Source organism: Salminus brasiliensis, chromosome 25 (genome assembly GCF_030463535.1).
Source record: "Salminus brasiliensis chromosome 25, fSalBra1.hap2, whole genome shotgun sequence".
Classification (NCBI taxonomy): domain Eukaryota; kingdom Metazoa; phylum Chordata; class Actinopteri; order Characiformes; family Bryconidae; genus Salminus; species Salminus brasiliensis.
Genome location: NC_132902.1, coordinates 16,189,820 through 16,208,178, shown reverse-complemented (window position 1 = coordinate 16,208,178; position 18,359 = coordinate 16,189,820). Strand labels below are relative to the sequence as shown.

Genomic DNA, 18,359 nt, shown 5'->3' with positions numbered 1-18,359 from the left:
TTTACATTCTTGTATTCTTTCCCACCCTGCAGTTATGTCCCACAATTCATCTACAGCCATGCAGAGACTAGAAACAATGGTTTTACCTTCGTTTCCCACGCCTGAAACATTTCCCTAGCGCTTATCATCTGAGTGATGCATCTAAGTGTCTTGCTATTCCTTTTCTGCTGCGACACTAAGAATGTCTTATCTTATCACATAGATCCAACTCATGGGCATGTTTTGGATTAAAAACAAGAGGGCATCCCTCACTCCAATCAGTGCTAGCTCCATGCCAATGGCTTCATGATGGAAAGCATCCTGAGCAAAGTCTGCTGATCAGAAGACTTATTGACAGATTCTGCAGAAAAAAAATGGGTAAATAGCAAAGCACTTTTGTAAGTCGCTCTGGATAAGAGCGTCTGCTAAATGCCTTAAATGTAAATGTAAAAAAGATTGGTTAGTATGTAAAATCCTCCAGGTCTGTTTAAGATGAGATTTAAGCCGTTTAAACGGACCAGATCCACCTGGCCTGCCATGGAGACACGGCTGCTAAGCCAGATGCTGCTCAGAAGGAGACGGACGGACAGCTTATCACAAAAGAAGAACTGATCAGATACTGACGTACAGACAGAGCTGCTGAGAAATGAGAATACAGGCATACCAACAATGAAGGCCTGACACAGGGCAGTCAGTCTAAGGGTTACGTTGGTCATTACGTTGGTCATGGGTGTTCTTTTGACAGGTGACAGTTTTGACGAATTCTGCACCTGAAGAAAACAGAATTACCCTGAAAAGCGCATGAAACCATTGAAAGACTGTGGGTGCGCACATACGCAGAGCTGAGACTGACCACTGTCACCTAATCCTCAGCGCGCCTCCTTTACCTGTCAGCGGGCAGCAGGGGGCGCCACGTGTGTTTTGAATGGGACCATAGCGTGAGAAGTTTTGCTGTGAATCGAGAGTAAATAGCCGGATATTTGGGAGACGCTTCTGGGGAGGATTCAACCTTCACAACATAAGCTAGAGCAGTGTCGTCGCCTGTGGGTGCTGAACCTCTCTCTGTAACACGGTGAGTTATTTTTCTAGTCTATTTTTCTCCTTTTGCAAGCTAATTCTTGATCGTCCAGATGTGTTTAGTTCATTATATTGTCATTAAATCACTGAATCAAATCCTATGAGACTCTTACTGTACATCAGCTATTAAGGTTCAGTTTAATCTGTTGTTCTTTGCAGGTTTTATATAAAATAATACAATATTTATACCAACATGCTGCTAAAACCCTAGTTAAAATGAGTGTTTAGGCTTAAACTAGAGTTTAAGAGTGTAAACGTTGGTGACAACATGTGATTTGGTGTAGATTGTCCACCAATTATATTGTCATTGTGGTCACACTAATGTACAGGGTGATACAGCCCAGAGCTCCTTCCCATCCACTCAAGCTTAATGAACTGTTGCTGGTTTGTGTGTTTTTGCTCTTCAGTACTGTGATGATCAGCAGAAGACCATGTTCTCCATAAAAGGATTAGACATGTGCCAGCTGTGCCTGGGGTCTGCTTTAATTCTTCTTCTCTGTGGAGTGCAGTCTTCTCACAGCTTTTCCAGTGGAACATGCAAGCTGATGTCAAAATACCCACTGATCGATGGGTAACAACGTATTTTCTTCCCTGTCTAAAACTAATTGGCTAATTCAGCTACTTTAATGCTGACACAGATGCCAAACATCATCTGGAAACGTTTATAGACCTCCACTGGGTTCCCTGGAGTAATGGAACCCACAATTATCAAACCTCTAAAAGTATGGTAAGCTCGCTGATCTGGAATCAGCTTATGCTGAAAAAAAAGCCACTGGATGGGTCTATAGTCTGATCTTACCAGTGGTTTCAAATATGGCCCATTATTTGGAGATGAACTGGAGTGCTGTTTGTGATCCAGAGCTAGTGTTTGAGCATCAGTACCTGACCTCACAAATGGTATTGTGGCTGATTACAATCTGATTCGCACAGCCATGTTCTCACATCTAGTGCAAAAGCTTCCCAGCAGAGAAGAGGCGGTTACTGTGGATTTTTAGAAGAAATGAAAGATGAACAGAACTGTCTACATAGGAGCTGTCTAAATACTTTTGGACATGTAGTGTTAGCATGTATTATTTAGTATTGGTGTTTACCCACAGGCACAATGATCTCGCTCTGCGTCTCAGGATGAATAAGGACCACAAGCTCAGCGACATAAATTTGTACAACTACAGCAAATCAGCCACAAATATTAACCGGCTCAAAGCTGCTCGTGTTGGAGGACAGGTGACTTATTTATTTATTCATTCATTTAAATTTGAACTGGGATTAAAGTTGTACACCATAAAAGGGGTTTCTGTAGGTAGGGAAATGGCTCTGTATGGAACCACACTAAATCACATGAATATGGAAATGGTTCCATGTCTGACGAAATGTTTTTTATATATATATTTGCGAAACATTATTTTTACAGTAAAGCTAAAGTAAAGGTACCATCATTGTTATAGGTAAAAAAAACATTTCCAGTACTAAATAGAACTACTTTTGTATTAATAACTGCAAATGTAAGGCAAGGCATTACTTTGGTTCTTCTTAAAGATAACTCTCTAGAAAACCTGCTGTTTGCATTCGTCCGCTCACACATTTGTTTACTGAGTAGTACTGAAGCTGTTAACCGATCAAGCATTTAAACAAGGCCTAATCAGATCAGGGTTGTTTCTGTTGTAATTATGAGAAAAGAGTATGGCAATTCATGTGTAGTTGCGCTCAAAATGATTTAAAATGATATATATAGATCCCTTGTTTAGTATAGGTTTATAGATTTTGCAGTAATATTTTGTATTTGTATTTGTTTAGGTCTATCTGTAAATGTAAGGCAACGCATTACTTGGTGTAACTGGGACTCCTGAGTTTAGTACCCCTGAAACATACAGAAACCTTGCTGTTTGCATACATCCGCTCACACATTTGTGTACTGAAGCCATTAACTGATCGAGCATTTAGACAAGGTCTAATCAGATCAGAGTGGTTTCTATAGTAATTGTGAGAAAAAAAGTATGGTTAGTCATGTACAATTACTCATCATGCACTTAAAGTAATTCACCCCTATTGTAAATAAGGCTAAATAACAAAGTGTACAAACTTTCAGTTGTTAGCAATAAACCAATCAAACAAGACCAATTTAAAAAGCCCAACACAACTAATATAGCAAGTGCTTTCTCTAAAGTCAACACAAAATGCCATTTTTAATGATGACTGCAGTCTCAGAACCCCATAGAGCTCCCTTTTACTGTCATCACCTGCTGCAAACATGATGCATAGCCAGACTTCAGCTTCTGGCAGTATTTCTGTGCAATCTTAGCACATTCCTCAAGGGCAGTGGCCTCTAGATCACTGATATTCTTAGGTTTGCTTGGGTTTGCCTTCTTCAAATACCACCAAGGACTTTCTAAACCAAGGGCTTTGCAACCAAGGACTTGGATGACTCTGAGGTATGCTTGGGATAATTGTTCTGTTGGAAGGTCCAGAGTCTCCCAAGCTTCAGGTTCCTCACAGAAGGCATGATGTTTTCATAGGATACTTGATTAAACCCATCCTACCCTCCACACGCTGCAGGTTTTACTGTAGCACTTTCGCATCTTCATTTAAAAAAACACAAAAAGCCACTTTTAATGACGACTGCAGTTTCAGAATTACTGTAGTTTTAGTCCCTTCATGATTTGTGTCTTTGACCTGCTGCCAAAACGTGATGCATAGCCAGACTCCAGCTTCTGGCAGCGTTCCTGAGGAACCTTAGCCCATCCCTAATGGACAGTGACCTACAGTTCACTGATATTCTTGGGTTTGTGTGCTGCAGCTGCCGCCTTCAAATCCCACCAAAGACTGTCTGTGGGGTTCAAGTTCAGCAAATAAAAACATGGCAGATGTGTTTCCCCATATACAGCATATTTATAGGCAAATTTATGGAAGTACTATATAAGACTATTGATTGGCACTTCCTAATCCTGTTGTGCCCAGATATTAACTTTAATTCTTATACTACTTAGACTTATGAGGGCAATATGACTAGCCTCTTAAACTTCACACTTGCAGACTGGCATTTCTCACTTCTTCTGCACCTTAAGAATGGCAATCAGGTTGCGTTGTTTTCTGTGTAATTACTAAATAATAATCCTTGATAATGATATAATAAATGAGTTCATGGTCAAAACTGTCCTAAAAAGCTTTGTTCTTATTGGACAGATCCGTTTTTTTTCAATGAACTAAGAAATCAGGACAACATTAAGGATCCTCACTTCATTTATTAAATATGTAAATGTGGTCTGATAAGTGTAAACGTCCTAAAGGGTGACATTAATAAGTATGTTTAGTATATTGAGTACACAGTAACTGCAATAATCTTTCCTGTTTAGATCTTTGCAGCATATGTGATGTGTACGGCTCAGGAAAAAGACGCTGTGAGGCTGACCCTGGAACAGATCGATTTGATACGGCGCATCTGTACTGAATACCCAGACCTGAAGCTGGCTACCACAGCAGAGGGTAATAGCTTGAATTTACATTTAAGATATATTCATATTTTATATGATATGATTTATATGAGCTTTTTTTTTTTGTATTTTTTTAACACTGAATAGTACACTGAGTAGTATCTTTATTTTTGTCATTTTTCATTGTTCACTATATTTGAAAATGCTGATGTGATGATAAATGTACCAAAACAGCCTGGAATAAAATCATTTTCCACTGTATATGAAAAATTAAAGGAGTAGCACCGCAAAAAATCTAATGAACACAATTTATCACTTACTGCAGAGCCAGCCCATGAGCCAAGACATGTTTGCTATCTGAAGTTTGTTTCTTTATAAAGGAAGATGCTAGTTTAACATTGCTAACAAACAGTGGACTTAGACTGTCACCAAATTCATGATCAAAACACACCCAGATCTTTGTTTATTTAGTACAAACTAATCCATGTGGTATGACTAAACTAAAACACAGTATAGCTTAAAAATTAATAAACTTCTCAGCTGAGTTGTCATTTTGATTTAATTGTTTGACTATGGTCTAAGGTTGCTGTTTTTACAAATTTGTTTAAGAAGTATTTGTTGACAGATTTTCAATACATTTTGGAAGCAAATGAAGTAAATGAAGGCTTTGGCATATGTTTGCAGAGATAAATTGGTGACAGTCTAGGTCTAGTGTTTGTTTACAATGTTAGCCTTACATCTCCCTTGTCAGATATCAAACATGTCTCAATAGATCAAATGCATCTGGGGTTAGTGATACGTATATGAGCTTTCTGACCATTTTTGGACATTGTGGTTGTGGTTTACATACACTCATTATGACTATCATGGCAACATTAAACTTTCAGTAATTTCTTTGAAGTGTTTTTCTTTTTTTTTCTGGGGCAGAAAGACACCATACATCTTTAATAGGAATATAATTGTTGCTAAAGTCTTAATTTGGGCTTGGGGGGTCTGAAATCAACACAGGGTCAAACAATACATACCTAGATTATTAATTCAGTAGTTCTGAAAGTTGCAAAATCTCATTTAACTTGCCATGCTCAAGGTCTCTTGACTTCCTTTTAGTGATCACGATTGGCTACAGCTAGGAGCTTCTCTGTGTTCACATAAAAAAGGGTTTGTTTAACAGCACCTATTTGATTGACCAACACAGAACAATAGGGAAGTCAAATGAGCTCAATGCAGATCTTAGGATTTACACAAGTTGGGAATGTCTCTTGAAACCATTTCTAAACAACTGCAGATTTCAAGATGACTGTTTAAACAGTTGTAAGTAAGAGGTTGTAAGTGAGGCCACTTTGCCATGGTCTGGATAAAGGCCAGAGCAGTCATCCTCAGCTCAGAGGAACGGTTAGGAATTATGTTAGAACTACCAAGGCACAGGCTTGTCATGAACTGGAAAGCTGCAGGAACACCAGTGTTGCTGTCTAAACTTAAGTAATGTTTACATCACCGTGGACTGAAAGACTGCCGTCCGAGAAAGAAGCCTCTGCTTCCAAATTGGCATCTTCTAGCACGGCTAAAGTTTGCAGCTGACATTGAAAAAGCCTTCTACAGAAATGTTTTTGGGCGGATGACACTGTTCCACATGTCAGGAATGGTGGTGGCAGCATCATGCTCTGAGGCTGTTTTGCACAAAAAGTGGATGGAATAATAAAGGAAGGCTACCTCAGAAATCCTCAGCATAGCTTCAAACCATCAGCTGGACGATTGAAGCTTGGACACAGTTGGATGTACCAACAGGACAGTGACCTCAAAAACACCACAAAGGATTCATCAAGCTAACATTAAGCTTTTACAATGGCCTTCCCATTCTGAGCTCTACCCGATCAGAAATATGTGTACTTGGCTTAAAAGCCAGGTCAGAGCCCCCAGGAAAACAACACATTTAATTAAGCTCTACCAATTCTACCTAGAAGAGTAATCAAATATCCAACCAGAATTCTTCCAGAAGTGTGTTGATGGCTACCAGAAGCATCTGGTTCAAAGTGCAACTTGATAAGGGCCATTTACCCAAATATTAGGTTTGCTGTATGTATATTTTTGATCCTTTAACATTAAATATGAATGGTGTAACTAATTCTACCCCAGAAAAAAGAGTTGGTGCTGCTTCTTTTTTTTCGCTGTAATTTCGTTGTTGTAATGTTTACAGCTTTTACCCCATTTACCCAATGGAAGTCCCATATCAAATGATCTGCTAATTACTTGCACTTACAGGGAACAGCAGTTTCCGGAACACAGTTCAGCAACCGGTTTTAAAGAACACGTAGAACATGCAAAAGACTTTCTTGATCATCATCTATGAAGATGACTTTGTTGTTAGAAGGCTTATTTCTTTCTTTTTCATGTGTCTGTTTGTTTGTATACATGTATAGAACTGAGAAACACAAAGAAGATAGCCTGTCTGATTAGTATAGAAGGAGGCCATTCAATTGACAGCAGTCTGCCAGCACTGCGCATGTTTTACCTGCTAGGAGTGCGTTCAATGACCCTTACACACAACTGCAACACGCCTTGGTAAACACACACATACATTTGTGCACACTCTGACAATGAAAGATTATGGCGATAGTGGCATGGCTCACTTTATTAGAAACATCTACAATGTGTTTTCTCTCTTTTACCACTTCATGAAATCCACTTGCCTTATTAGGCCACTATGTACTGTCATATGTGCACCACCTAATGGATTTGAAATGTAACATCCAAGTGATGTGATTGAAGTATCAATATTGTAGAAACTGTTCAGGAATTACAGCCATTTTCTACATTGTCCTCCCATTTTCACAGGCTGAAAAATAATTAGACATGTTAACAAAATGACAGTGATATGCCTACCTCCTCAACAGTGTTCTTATCTTGACTAGATGTTGTGAAAGGTTTTTTCTTCACTAAGGAAAGATTGTTATTATGTGGTCATCTACTTTAGTTGTCTTCTTCTGTACAGAATTGGCCATGTCTAAAGTTTCTGCAAGCCCTTTAGTAGTTTTTTCCCCCAGCCTAATGATGGCCTCTTTCAGGTGCATTGACAACTCTTTCCATGAGATTTTCCATGAACAGTTCCTTAATACAAATTCAGCACAACTCCAGATCTCCCCCATGTTTTTTGGGGGGCTAAATCTGATTGTCCCGTCATGTACTTTATTTAGACCAAAAATAGAAAATTGGGCTGAGTTTAGTCTGTCTGGTCCAAATTTAACCCAAAGTGGGTGTAACCACCACCAAGTAGTTTAATTCAAACGTCTTGTACAAACCCAGACTTGTCTTTCTGAACATAATCACTGCTGTTCAAAAATGTCGAATATTGAAAAGAGACGAATGAAAAAATTACTTTTGATGACTGTTCTTGCAGCAGTGAAGGGCCACCGCCCAGTGTAACACAAACATAGGCTGGGATAACGCAGCAGGATGGGGGAGCTAGCGAGATGTCGCAGTAAGTTAAAGGTTGGGCTAAAGCTACTAAAGCTATTTGAAAAAATGACGTCCTGTCAACATTTCAACTGCATTTAAATATAGACATCAAAGAGGTTCCTTTGCTAGACGTCTTTTCAAGTTTCACTTTTCAATTAAATTTATCGATGTTGTTAAGACATCATGCAGGGCCGTCTTTTCAATGTCTTTTCAAAAGGTTTTTGCTGGGTGGGTTTATCTCCTTAATGTCTTCATTAAATAACCAGGATGTAGGCCACACATGAACATAAAACTGCTTATCAGTTAATTGGCCTGTTATCTAATCGGTTACCCCCTTAAATTCTAGCTGAAAGTCTTCAAGCTTCCGTTACAAAAAATGTATCACTGTCCCAATAGTAATGGGCTTACGGGCTGTGAAAATGGTAGTGTCACAGTACCAAAGCCTGCGTGGCAGGGGTACAAGTATATCAAGCGTTTGTTTTTCTGGGCTTTGTACGCACGTCAGGATCAGTGCTAGTTTGAGGATATGCATGCCTGACAAAACATGGGCAAAGGCAAATCTACCAAGTATGTGTTTCTAATAATGTGGCCAGTGTACAAGAGAAAGAGCACTTCCAAGTACAGCAGATTTCTCATTTCAAGAGTTCTCTTCTCCCCACACAACTAACTGCTTTCTTTAGGGCAAAGACCTCTTCTTCATTTTACTCCTACTACAAGGACCAGAAGAAAAACCTGACAGACTTTGGTAAGGTAATGAACTTTCTCTTCCTCTACTCTTGAAGATACAACAGAAGCAAACAAACAGGCCTCTCACATACAGGTATAATAAACAGAAACCACAAACACATGAGTACATGCTTATTTTCTTGCATAAGCATCTGGCCACAAGCTGGATTGCTGAAAACATTCTTGCACAAAACATAGGGATGTGAATAAATAAATAAGACACCCAATGGAAACCTTTGTCTTTTCAAACATTTGGTCATTTCAAATAGAAACAAAAGCCTTGATAACAAAAAATGATAAATAATAAAAATAATAATAATAATTTGTGAATTGTTATTGATAGCAATGCAATATTCTAGTGAGTAAAACTTTAGGACACCCCAACATTTATTATTACTAAAAACTCGGCTCGGACCATACCTTCATCTTCTGATCATTTGGGAGGAGACTGTAAGCAAGGGGGGGGGGCTCAGACAAGTTTTGGGCTGGGGTTCTGGTGGCTTCTGCCTTGTGGTAGGAAGCCAGTCCCCCTCTGTTATGTGCAGTCAGGAATGACAGATGGCAGAGAGGGATTCTCAATACAAAGTTTGCCATGTTCAGATGGGTGTACTTCGTAGCACTGCCATGGCAAGTTCAACTATCGAGTACAAGCCCCCAAAGACAGGAGAAAGCTTTATGGTAATTTTGCAATTGGCAATAGGCACAGCAGGGATATTTCAAGTCAACACAAGTCACAACCTGATGTATCCCGATAACACGAGTGGAAAAAGAACACATCTGGGCATCTGGACTGTACTTGGCTGGATGTGAACTTTTTAATGGAGCAGTACTTAGACTGCGACTGATGGCGTTTCCCAAGAACAAAGGAACACAAGTACAGACAAGAACGCAGACTGAGAATTGGCCACGGTTAAAAGTGAGGCGATGGGGTGGTGGAGGGTTTGTTGTGAGATTTGTTGTAGACACGTGACCAAAGTTGAGGTGGAATTTATAGGACTTTAGATTAGTAAGGATTTCAAGATTTAGTTATTTCATAACTCCCCAATAGAGGTTAGAGAGGATTCTGGAGAAGCCTGTCTTATTCAAAGTGATTCCGATCACAGAAGAAGTTTTCCAGTCACACTCTGACCACCTCTAAATATGGTTTGAGTGATCCGATCGTAATTTGATCCGGGTTGTTAGCTATGAAAAAGGGGTTTGTTTAGTGCAGGCCTCTACAGAATGTACAGTGGCCCTTAAAGCCTAAGATTGTCTACCCCTGCTAATCCCACTTAGCTATGTTTTTGATTTGATGAAGCACCTACAGGGCTTACAAAATCAAACTTGCGAAGTCAGATTCTTCATGGGGAAAATGGAAACGAGTGGCATGTGTATATTTTTTGCTGCACTGCTTATTTGAAAGAACTGTGAAGAATGCTTAAATGGTTTGTGTCCCCAGGCAGTGGTGGATGAGATGAACAGGCTTGGGATGTTGATTGATCTGTCCCATACTTCCTTGGGCACAGCATATGAAGTGCTACAGCATTCCAAAGCTCCTGTCATCTTCAGCCACTCCTCCTCCCATGCCATCTGCAGCCATGGCCGCAATGTCCCTGATGACCTACTTCACACTCTGGTGACACAGCACTGTCTTATTTGATTGTCCTGCTAATAGAGGTGTGGTAGACTAAGACAGCAGTGGATCCGTGGATTCTATACTTGTCTAATGTGAATGTCATATTCTGAACTGCCAGTTTTTATGATACCTTCCATATACCGTGCCCTCCAGAATGTTTCGGACAAGACACATTTTTCCTTGATATGCCAATATCTGTTCCACAGTGTCGTTTTTCAAATCACAGCAATCAGACGTGACGAATTCCAGACTTTATGTAAGGGTATTTGCGTACATTTTGGTTTCACAGTATTGAAATTACAACACTTTTTACACAGTCCCCCTCATTTCAGTGCATCATAATGTTTGAGACATAGCAGTGAGAGGTACATTAAAGCAGCCATGTTTAGTATGCATTTAATGTTGCATATCTCTTGCTTGCAGTGACTGCTTGAAGTCTGTGATTTCTAGACATCACCAGTTTCTGAGTATCTCCTCTGGTGATGTTTTTTCAAGCCTTTCCAATATGCAGCCATCTTCAGCTCTTTCTTTCAGGACCTTGTTTAGCAAGTGAATTTAAAAAGGGAGGCTGTTTTGTTCACTAGGTGTTTGAACGTACTGTATGTACTATTTAGAATCATGTTTGGGATCAGTATCAATGAGTTTGGAAGCATTTACTAAAACGTGAGCAGATATGATGTACATAGCTACTTCAGAATTCATTCTGCTACTGCCTTAAGCAGTTACTTCATTCATGAAGATAAGCGCCTGTACCTGTGGCAGCCATGCATATTAGACTTCCGCCTTTAACGGATTGGTTCACCCATCCGTGTGCTCACTAGTATGAACACACACATACACACTTGTGAGCACACACACACATACACAGTAGACAGTGAGCACATGTGCTCAGAGGTGGGTAGCTTCTGCACCAGCACCCGGAGAACAGAGGGGGTTAAGGGCCTTGCTTAGAGGCCCAATAGTAGCAGCTTGGGTATCAGACTCACAAGCCTGTCAGCAATAACTCAGTGCTCTAACTGCTGAGCCATACACCCCCATGGCACCCCCATGACAGATAAGGTGGTATGCTTGGATCAGGAGCAGTTGATTTTTGTCTCCACACTTTGCTCTTGACATCACTCTGATATAAGTTCATTTTGGTCTCATCTGTCAACAAGCTCTTTCATCTACTTTTTTGTACAATATGGCCAAACCAGGGATTTGCATCTTGCAGTTGAGGATTTTTCTTTACCATAGTGAGGATTCTTTTGCCATCAGCACTGGAGGTCATCCTTGGCCTACCAGCCCCTTTGTGTGGGATTAATGAGCTCATCAGTGTGATCTTTCTTCTTAATTCTATTCTACACAGTTGTTTTTGGTAATCCCAAAATCCCCATGTTTTTTCAGCCTCTTTATAGCTTCTTGACTTTCATTGGCACAGCTTTTGTCCTCATGTTGAACAATGGCATCTACACTGTTCAAAGTATAAGATGATTGAGGATTCTTAGAAGGTTTCTTGAACTTGAAACTGTGGAGGAAACTCTTGAGGTGCTTTGATGAACTTTCAAGAAAAGGTTTTCAGAAGAACAAGTTTCCTTGACGGTTCCTCAAAGCACCTTAAGAGATTCCTCCACAGTTTCTAACTGAAGAACCTCCAACTGTTCCTCAAATATCTTTTAAGAGTGCACAGTCTCAAAATGTACTTGAAAGCTTATAAGCAAGCACTGATGAAGCAATGAAACACAACTGATTAATCATGAACACTTGTGAAGCCATACATTATGGTGCCCTAAAATTAGGGCGGCTGTGTAAAAACAAGTATCATAATTTTAACATGGTAAAACCGAAATGTCTGGAATGTGTGTTTTTTCACATCTGATTGGTTTGATTTAAAATTGTGAACTGTATCTTTGTCCCAAGATTTATAGAGGACACTGTATTTGCTCTTCATGTGCATACAGTCTGTTATGATACAACTTGTCAGGATCTTCTTAGGACCACTACTGACCAGGTTATGCCAGGCAGTGTTGCTGGGATTCTTTCGCCCAGTTTTCTCCCACTGTGCCAGCGAACTTCATCTTCTAGACTTCTGTCAATGCAACATCATTGGACAGCTCAACACAGTTGGAGGAGAAGACTAAGGCACACATGTTGGCTAGCATGAGAATTTCCCCACTGCGGGACTAATAAAGGACTATCTTATCTTATCTTAGCATCACACACACAAGTGATCAGTGAATAGGGAGGGCCATTCTACACACCAGAGATTCCAAGTGTACTGTCTTGAATGGCTCTTTTGGTTGAGAATAGGCTGCCAACAGTGGTCCACTGATAAAGGGCTAACGCAAAGGTCCTAAAACTTCCAAAAAAGATCTGTCAGGCTTTAATCCAAACAAGCTGGAGCAGAATCTGATTAAACCAGCAGAATAAAAAAAAACCTGCAGCCACACCAGCTGCTTGAGGATAAGATTGTGATTGAACTTGGGCGGATCTCTTTTGTCTAGTATTCTCACGATTGCCTTTTTCAGTTACATAAGGTGGTGTGTGTAGTGTGTACTAGCAGAAGAAACATTGGCAAAATTAGACTCTCTTGTTTCTTTGAGCAATGCCATACAATAACTGGTTTTGGTTCCATAAAGAATCATATTTGTTAAGGAGAACTGGTAAAGAACTGGTAAACAATTTTTACAGCCACCTGTACAACTAAAATGGTTATTTATGGAACCACAAATGGTTCTTCTGTGGCATCACTAAAATAATAACCCTTTGTAGCACCTTTATTTCTAAGGGTGTAGCTGACAAGTTGTGCATAACAACAGATGGATTGCAGTAATTGACATTTTCATGGTGGGTATACCTGATAAACTGCAAACTCACTGTATATGCCACAGATGTTACCTAAGATTTATATATTTGCATAACCTGGGTGTATTTCCTGTCACTAACTCTTGGAAGTCTTGACTTAATTTTTGAATTCATTGTTCTTCTGCCTTTTCTTTTGTATGTCAGAAAAAGAATGGAGGGCTCATCATGGTCAATTTCCACAACAAGTTTATTGCCTGTCAAGGACAAGCAAACATCTCTACTGTAGCTGGTAAGCACTGCACTTGATGACCAAGTAACCATCAAACATAATAAACATTGCATTAAGCTTGCCTGAACTCTTGCAGACCATTTTGACCATCTAAAGGGCGTAGTAGGAGCAGAACACATTGGCATTGGAGGGGACTACGATGGGGCCGTTGGGTAAGTGATTTCCTTCGGAGCGAAACAGTGTCTGAATTCCAGCACACTGACTCACTCTAATTCAGTCGACCATAAATGGAGAACATCTGCCCTCAATCATGCAAGACCGAGTTAAGTTTCCTATGTCTTTTTGTTTTGGGTTTGGTGAGCGTCTAGATTTCCTCAGGGTCTGGAGGATGTGTCCAAATACCCTGCTCTGATAGAGGAATTGTTGAGGAGAGGCTGGAATGAGGCAGATTTGGCAGGCGTGCTGAGGCTCAACTTCCTCAGGGTGTTTGATAAAGTGGAGGAGGTGAGAAGCGGTGTTCTCCAAACTATCACAAACACCTACTGTATTCTTTTGATTGTTAGACTGAAAGAAAGGAAGTGTTTCTGATTGTTAGATAGCAAAAATAACATATACTCCCACACACTCTATTTGCGGACATTTCACCAATGAGAATTTGCCTGCATTTGCACTATGATAATGATGGATTATAGAGAATTGAGTAGGAGAGGAAACACTCCATCTTCCAGGTAGGATGGACAAAGACCATGTATTATTCACATTGGTTCATACATGATTTTGGGAACATTTGCGTAAGCTGTAAACACCTCTCTTTTTCCTCTTATGTGGTTTTGTTATACAGATACGTGATGGTCTGAACAACACTCCTCCCAGTGAAGTCCAGATTCCCTTTGCAGAGGCTAATAACTCATGCCGTTTGGAGCTAAGGCCTCCGGTCATCAATGGCAAGTCACTGAATGTACGTGGAGGTTCTCCGTTATTGTCAGTGAGTTCTGGACTGCTCTGGATCATGCTCCTAGTTACCTGTTTCACTGTTAAAGCAGCATAGTCATCTCACCAGGTATAAAGACAACATGGCTTTATACTGTTGATCTGCTAATCATGTGCAGAAGCTACATTTCTTCAGGTTGTTCTTTTAACATGTCACCCACCTGTCTGTAAATTACTGTACTGCAGCAATTGCAAGCTTCTGATAATATGGCTGAGTATGGCACCCTCTCAGTAAAGCAGCCATATAATACACCAGACATTCCCTCTTTATTTGGGTTACCTGTGAAAGTTTGTGACTGACTGCAAGTTTCCAGTGGCATGTTATTAGCACCTCTTCATGAACTACTGACAAGATGTCATCTGTGTGCTTTGCATGTGCATATATGCATGTCTGCGCACATACATATATACAAAAAATTTGCATATTACATGTAGCTTTACACAAGCAGCCATCCTGCTTTAGCTGGTACTGTCGGTGGTGCTGTGACTGCAGACAGTGTTGTCACTGCCTTTGCTACTGATAGGAGACACATAATCTTTACTGCAACTATATTTATAATTGTTTGCACACGCAGTATTCATATGCATTTATAAATGTCGTCTATATGTGTTTTCTAAAACCTGTAAGCATCCTGGAGTGCTTTATGAGTACAGTTTAATATGCTAATTAAGAAAAGTAGCTGCTTTTACAGTACCTTTACACTTTTTGCCACAGTTTTTAGTTTCAGTTTTTGACATGTGACAGCAATAGCCATATATTCTGCAACAAGTTGAGCTTGTTTGGCTTGTATTGGTAAGAAATATTGAAGGCATTGCCTACTGGGTTGCATTCTGGACAGCCACAGAGTTCCTATGTAGGACAGAGATGAACCAATCTGTGATGTGTGCAATATTTGACTTAAGAGAAGTAGGTCTGTTGTCTAACTCTCATTCAGGAACTATGACAGGTTTTCAGGAAATGCATACAAATCACATGCAAAACGTATGTTGCGCTTACACTTTAGGCACAAGTGCTGATACCTTTATTATAAAGGACAAATAGATAAGAGGTGAGCACTTAGTTCTCAGTGCAAAAGGGTGGAAAGATTAAAGGTTTTGTTAATTTTCTAAGTGAAAATAATGTCACATTCTCTACAAAGAACGTATTTTTTTCATTTTATTTCTGAAGAGTTTTTTAAGTGTTCTTGTATGTATAAATATTAAGTATGTGACTTTTTTTTTTTTGCTGGTTTAAAGCACTGTGAATGCCCACAGCCTAATAGACAAGGCTAGACCCAGCATTGTTTTTTGAGCTGTATTAAGAAGTTTACTTGGATAGTCTTGCTTGATAGCGTTGCTGCGCTCTCCGGGTCCTCTCAGTGTCCAGCTGGCACAGTGTGCAGTTAGCTAGCTAAAGAGATTTTAGTAGGCTCTGGTGGGGTTAGCTTTTAGCCTAGCAGCCTGCTGGCACCTATGTAGCACCCACTCACTTCATCAGCTCGTCCCTGGCCCTTGCAGCTCTCTTCTCGGGCTCTCCTCTCCTTTGGTCTGTCCTTCTCAGAACGGTGCCTCACCTTGTCGGCTTTTAGCCTGCCAAAGTGGTTGTGGTTAGGCTTGAAAAGCCTATGGAAATATTGAGGGTGTTAATATAATGAATGAAGACTGTTTTAGAATTGGTCGGCTGTACAGTTACTTTTTACCCGTGTGGGTTTTGCTGTTGAAAGAGGTCAAAACATAGATCAGGGTTTACAGTATGTACCGAGCTCCCAATTATTCAAGGAGATTTTAATGCTAGGGCACCTTTAATGCACAATTACTATTTATATGCTAAATGTAATACATTTTAGGGGAAAAGGGGAGGGGTTAATACAAATGTGGCACATAGAAAGGGTTGATTCCAAAGGAAATTGCATGTCATGAATTTTCTCATTTCATATCTTTATTTCACGTCAATCTGAATGAAGCAGAAGAATTCTTCATTATTTTCATGTAGAAAGAATTTATTTGATGAATTTGTAGTTTTCTAGATTGCAATATTTCTGGGCTATTTAAAAGGTCTTCCTTCTACAATCAAAGTAAGACATTTAATGTGAAATGTGACAGCCTGAACTGAAACACCCATGAATGAAGATGAAGGTGACACTAGAGTAGTAGTGAGGCTTGTACTGGTTTGATGGTAATGCTTCTGTACTGTCTTCCCTCCTACATTCAGCAGACAGCATGCATATACCTTGTAAATATGAGAATAGTACATGGTCATCTCCTAAATGTTTCTGGAACATGGTCATATTTAAAGCAGCTAGCATCGAAGAATGTTGGTCAGATATGAGTCCGTCAGGTTCAAAGAGTGTTCCACCTTTCTGAATTTGCATATGCCCTTTAGACTGGTTTGCATCAACACGGAGACAGGAGAAGTTTGACCTCATGGTAGAAAGGCATGGACACATAGGCACATTGTTAATTTTCCTTGTTTACATGACTTGTTTAATTAATTTTTTCAAAAAATGCATTTGCAAACACAAATAAAGACATAACAATAGCAACAAAGCAATCATTTCTGCTTCTGAAAGCACTCATCTGCCACTGTGAGCTGTGTGTGTGTGTGTTTGAGTTTGAAAACACATTTCATTTACATCATTACATATCAAACGATCTCTCTTTCAGAAATTCAGTACAAAAAAAGTAATAATTTATAAAATCACTGCATCTGTTCTCCAAATATCCCCATCAGAACAATGTCAAATCCCACTGCCTCTCCTCAGATCATTATCTACAACTTAATGCTCTTGATACAACGGGGACTAAAAGTAAATAAATAAGAAAATAAATATCGTAGATCTTTTCAAACCATTCCAAGTGAAATCAGAGTTTGGCACTTGTGTTTGAATAATCAGTCTCAGGGGAGAATGAAAGCTCATCCATTACAGGAGTTTATGGAGTTCTGTATGAGTTACTGTATGTGTAGCCAGTTTCTATCAGGCCAAATATTATCTGGCACTGTTTCGAACCAGCAGATTTAGTATGCTTAAAAGGGCACATTACTGGTCATCTGTGCAGACTGAGAAACCTCTTATGAACTGGGAATACATACACTGTTACAAATAAAGCTTCATCAAATGGTACTTCAAGCAAAGCCATAGAAGAACCATATTTGTAATAGATGTGCAAGAAAAGAGTGTGAAAATCCTTTAAAAAGGCTTTAAAGACCCTTCACCTGATTCAGTCGTAACTCTACTCATTTAAAAAGACATCTCCATTAAAAACATGCTTCCAAAGGTGGTTCTTCTATTGCTCTTCTATTCTGTATTTTTAAGCGTGCACCTTTTTAAAGGTGGATTTTAGTAATCTGTTCTGGAAACCATGCACTTGATCTGCCTCATACTCCACAGGCATTGCTTCAGCTGGCTTTTCTAGGAAGTAAAACATTCAAAGTAGCCTGATCACCATGAGATGTGCTTGCATAGCTCCTGTTTACTTTACCTGGATAATACAGTGCGTACAAGGTGCAGGATTGGCAGGACAGGCGTGTTGCCTTGGAGCGCTAGGTGTGTGTGATGCGTGTGTTTTTCTTTCAGTTTCTTTCTGCTTGAATTGAATTCTGATGCTATCTGCTGCCTGTTGCACCAGAGAATGTGGCCCATTGGCATGTAGCCATTTAGAACGGATCCCAAATTATAGCTATTTTTTAATATGAAGCAAAATAAATGTATCTGATGATACAGTTCAGTGTAGAAATCTCAAACTATAGATATATGATATCTAGATTACTGCTCAGGTAATATCTGTGTGATCTGGATTGTGCTGCATCATTCTCCAATATTTAGGGGCAAGTCTGATTTGGTGTAGACCAAGTGGTGACCATTTTAGGAGTAGATTGTGATGACCTCGCGACCTCCACCCCTCACGAGTAGCACTCTCTCCAGTCCTTCCGTCAGCACCTCCAGGAATTCCATGTCTGAAAGATCTGAGTTAGGGAAGATATGGAATTCAGACAGGTGAAGGGTAGAGTGGGCTGATTCTGGGGCTAGAAACAAATCTGAACGTGCTCTCTGTAGTTACAGATCTAGACCCTTAAATGTGATGTTGGTATAACAGCTAT

The 18,359-nt window shown here is 39.8% G+C and overlaps 2 protein-coding genes across 3 annotated transcripts in view; one reads left to right on the top strand and one right to left on the bottom strand.

The window, feature by feature from the left end:
• The first annotated feature begins 984 nt into the window (after window positions 1-984).
• Window positions 985-16,799, top strand: dpep2 (dipeptidase 2). The gene is made up of 11 exons (XM_072671811.1): window positions 985-1,051; window positions 1,464-1,627; window positions 2,154-2,280; window positions 4,407-4,536; window positions 6,902-7,043; window positions 8,618-8,687; window positions 10,102-10,278; window positions 13,267-13,351; window positions 13,428-13,503; window positions 13,660-13,795; window positions 14,133-16,799. Exons 2-11 carry the CDS (start codon window positions 1,488-1,490, stop codon window positions 14,337-14,339), a joined length of 1,290 nt encoding a protein of 429 aa, XP_072527912.1. The 5' UTR covers window positions 985-1,051; window positions 1,464-1,487; the 3' UTR covers window positions 14,340-16,799.
• The window catches only part of slc12a4 (solute carrier family 12 member 4), a 33,668-nt gene continuing 32,023 nt past the window's right edge, over window positions 16,715-18,359 (bottom strand). For both annotated transcript variants that reach the window (XM_072671808.1, XM_072671810.1), the window contains exon 24: window positions 16,715-18,215. In XM_072671808.1, the coding sequence (XP_072527909.1) occupies window positions 18,124-18,215 (92 nt within the window). In that variant the 3' untranslated portion in view covers window positions 16,715-18,123. The remainder of the gene's footprint in view (window positions 18,216-18,359) is intronic.

Excerpts from the sequence above, each read along its gene's own strand:
- dpep2 (XM_072671811.1), top strand. The coding sequence starts at position 1,488 with ATGTTCTCCATAAAAGGATTAGACATGTGCCAGCTGTGCCTGGGGTCT. Across the intron at positions 4,537-6,901 it reads GCTGGCTACCACAGCAGAGG|AACTGAGAAACACAAAGAAG; the intron begins GTAATAGCTTGA and ends ATACATGTATAG. Across the intron at positions 7,044-8,617 it reads CACAACTGCAACACGCCTTG|GGCAAAGACCTCTTCTTCAT; the intron begins GTAAACACACAC and ends TGCTTTCTTTAG.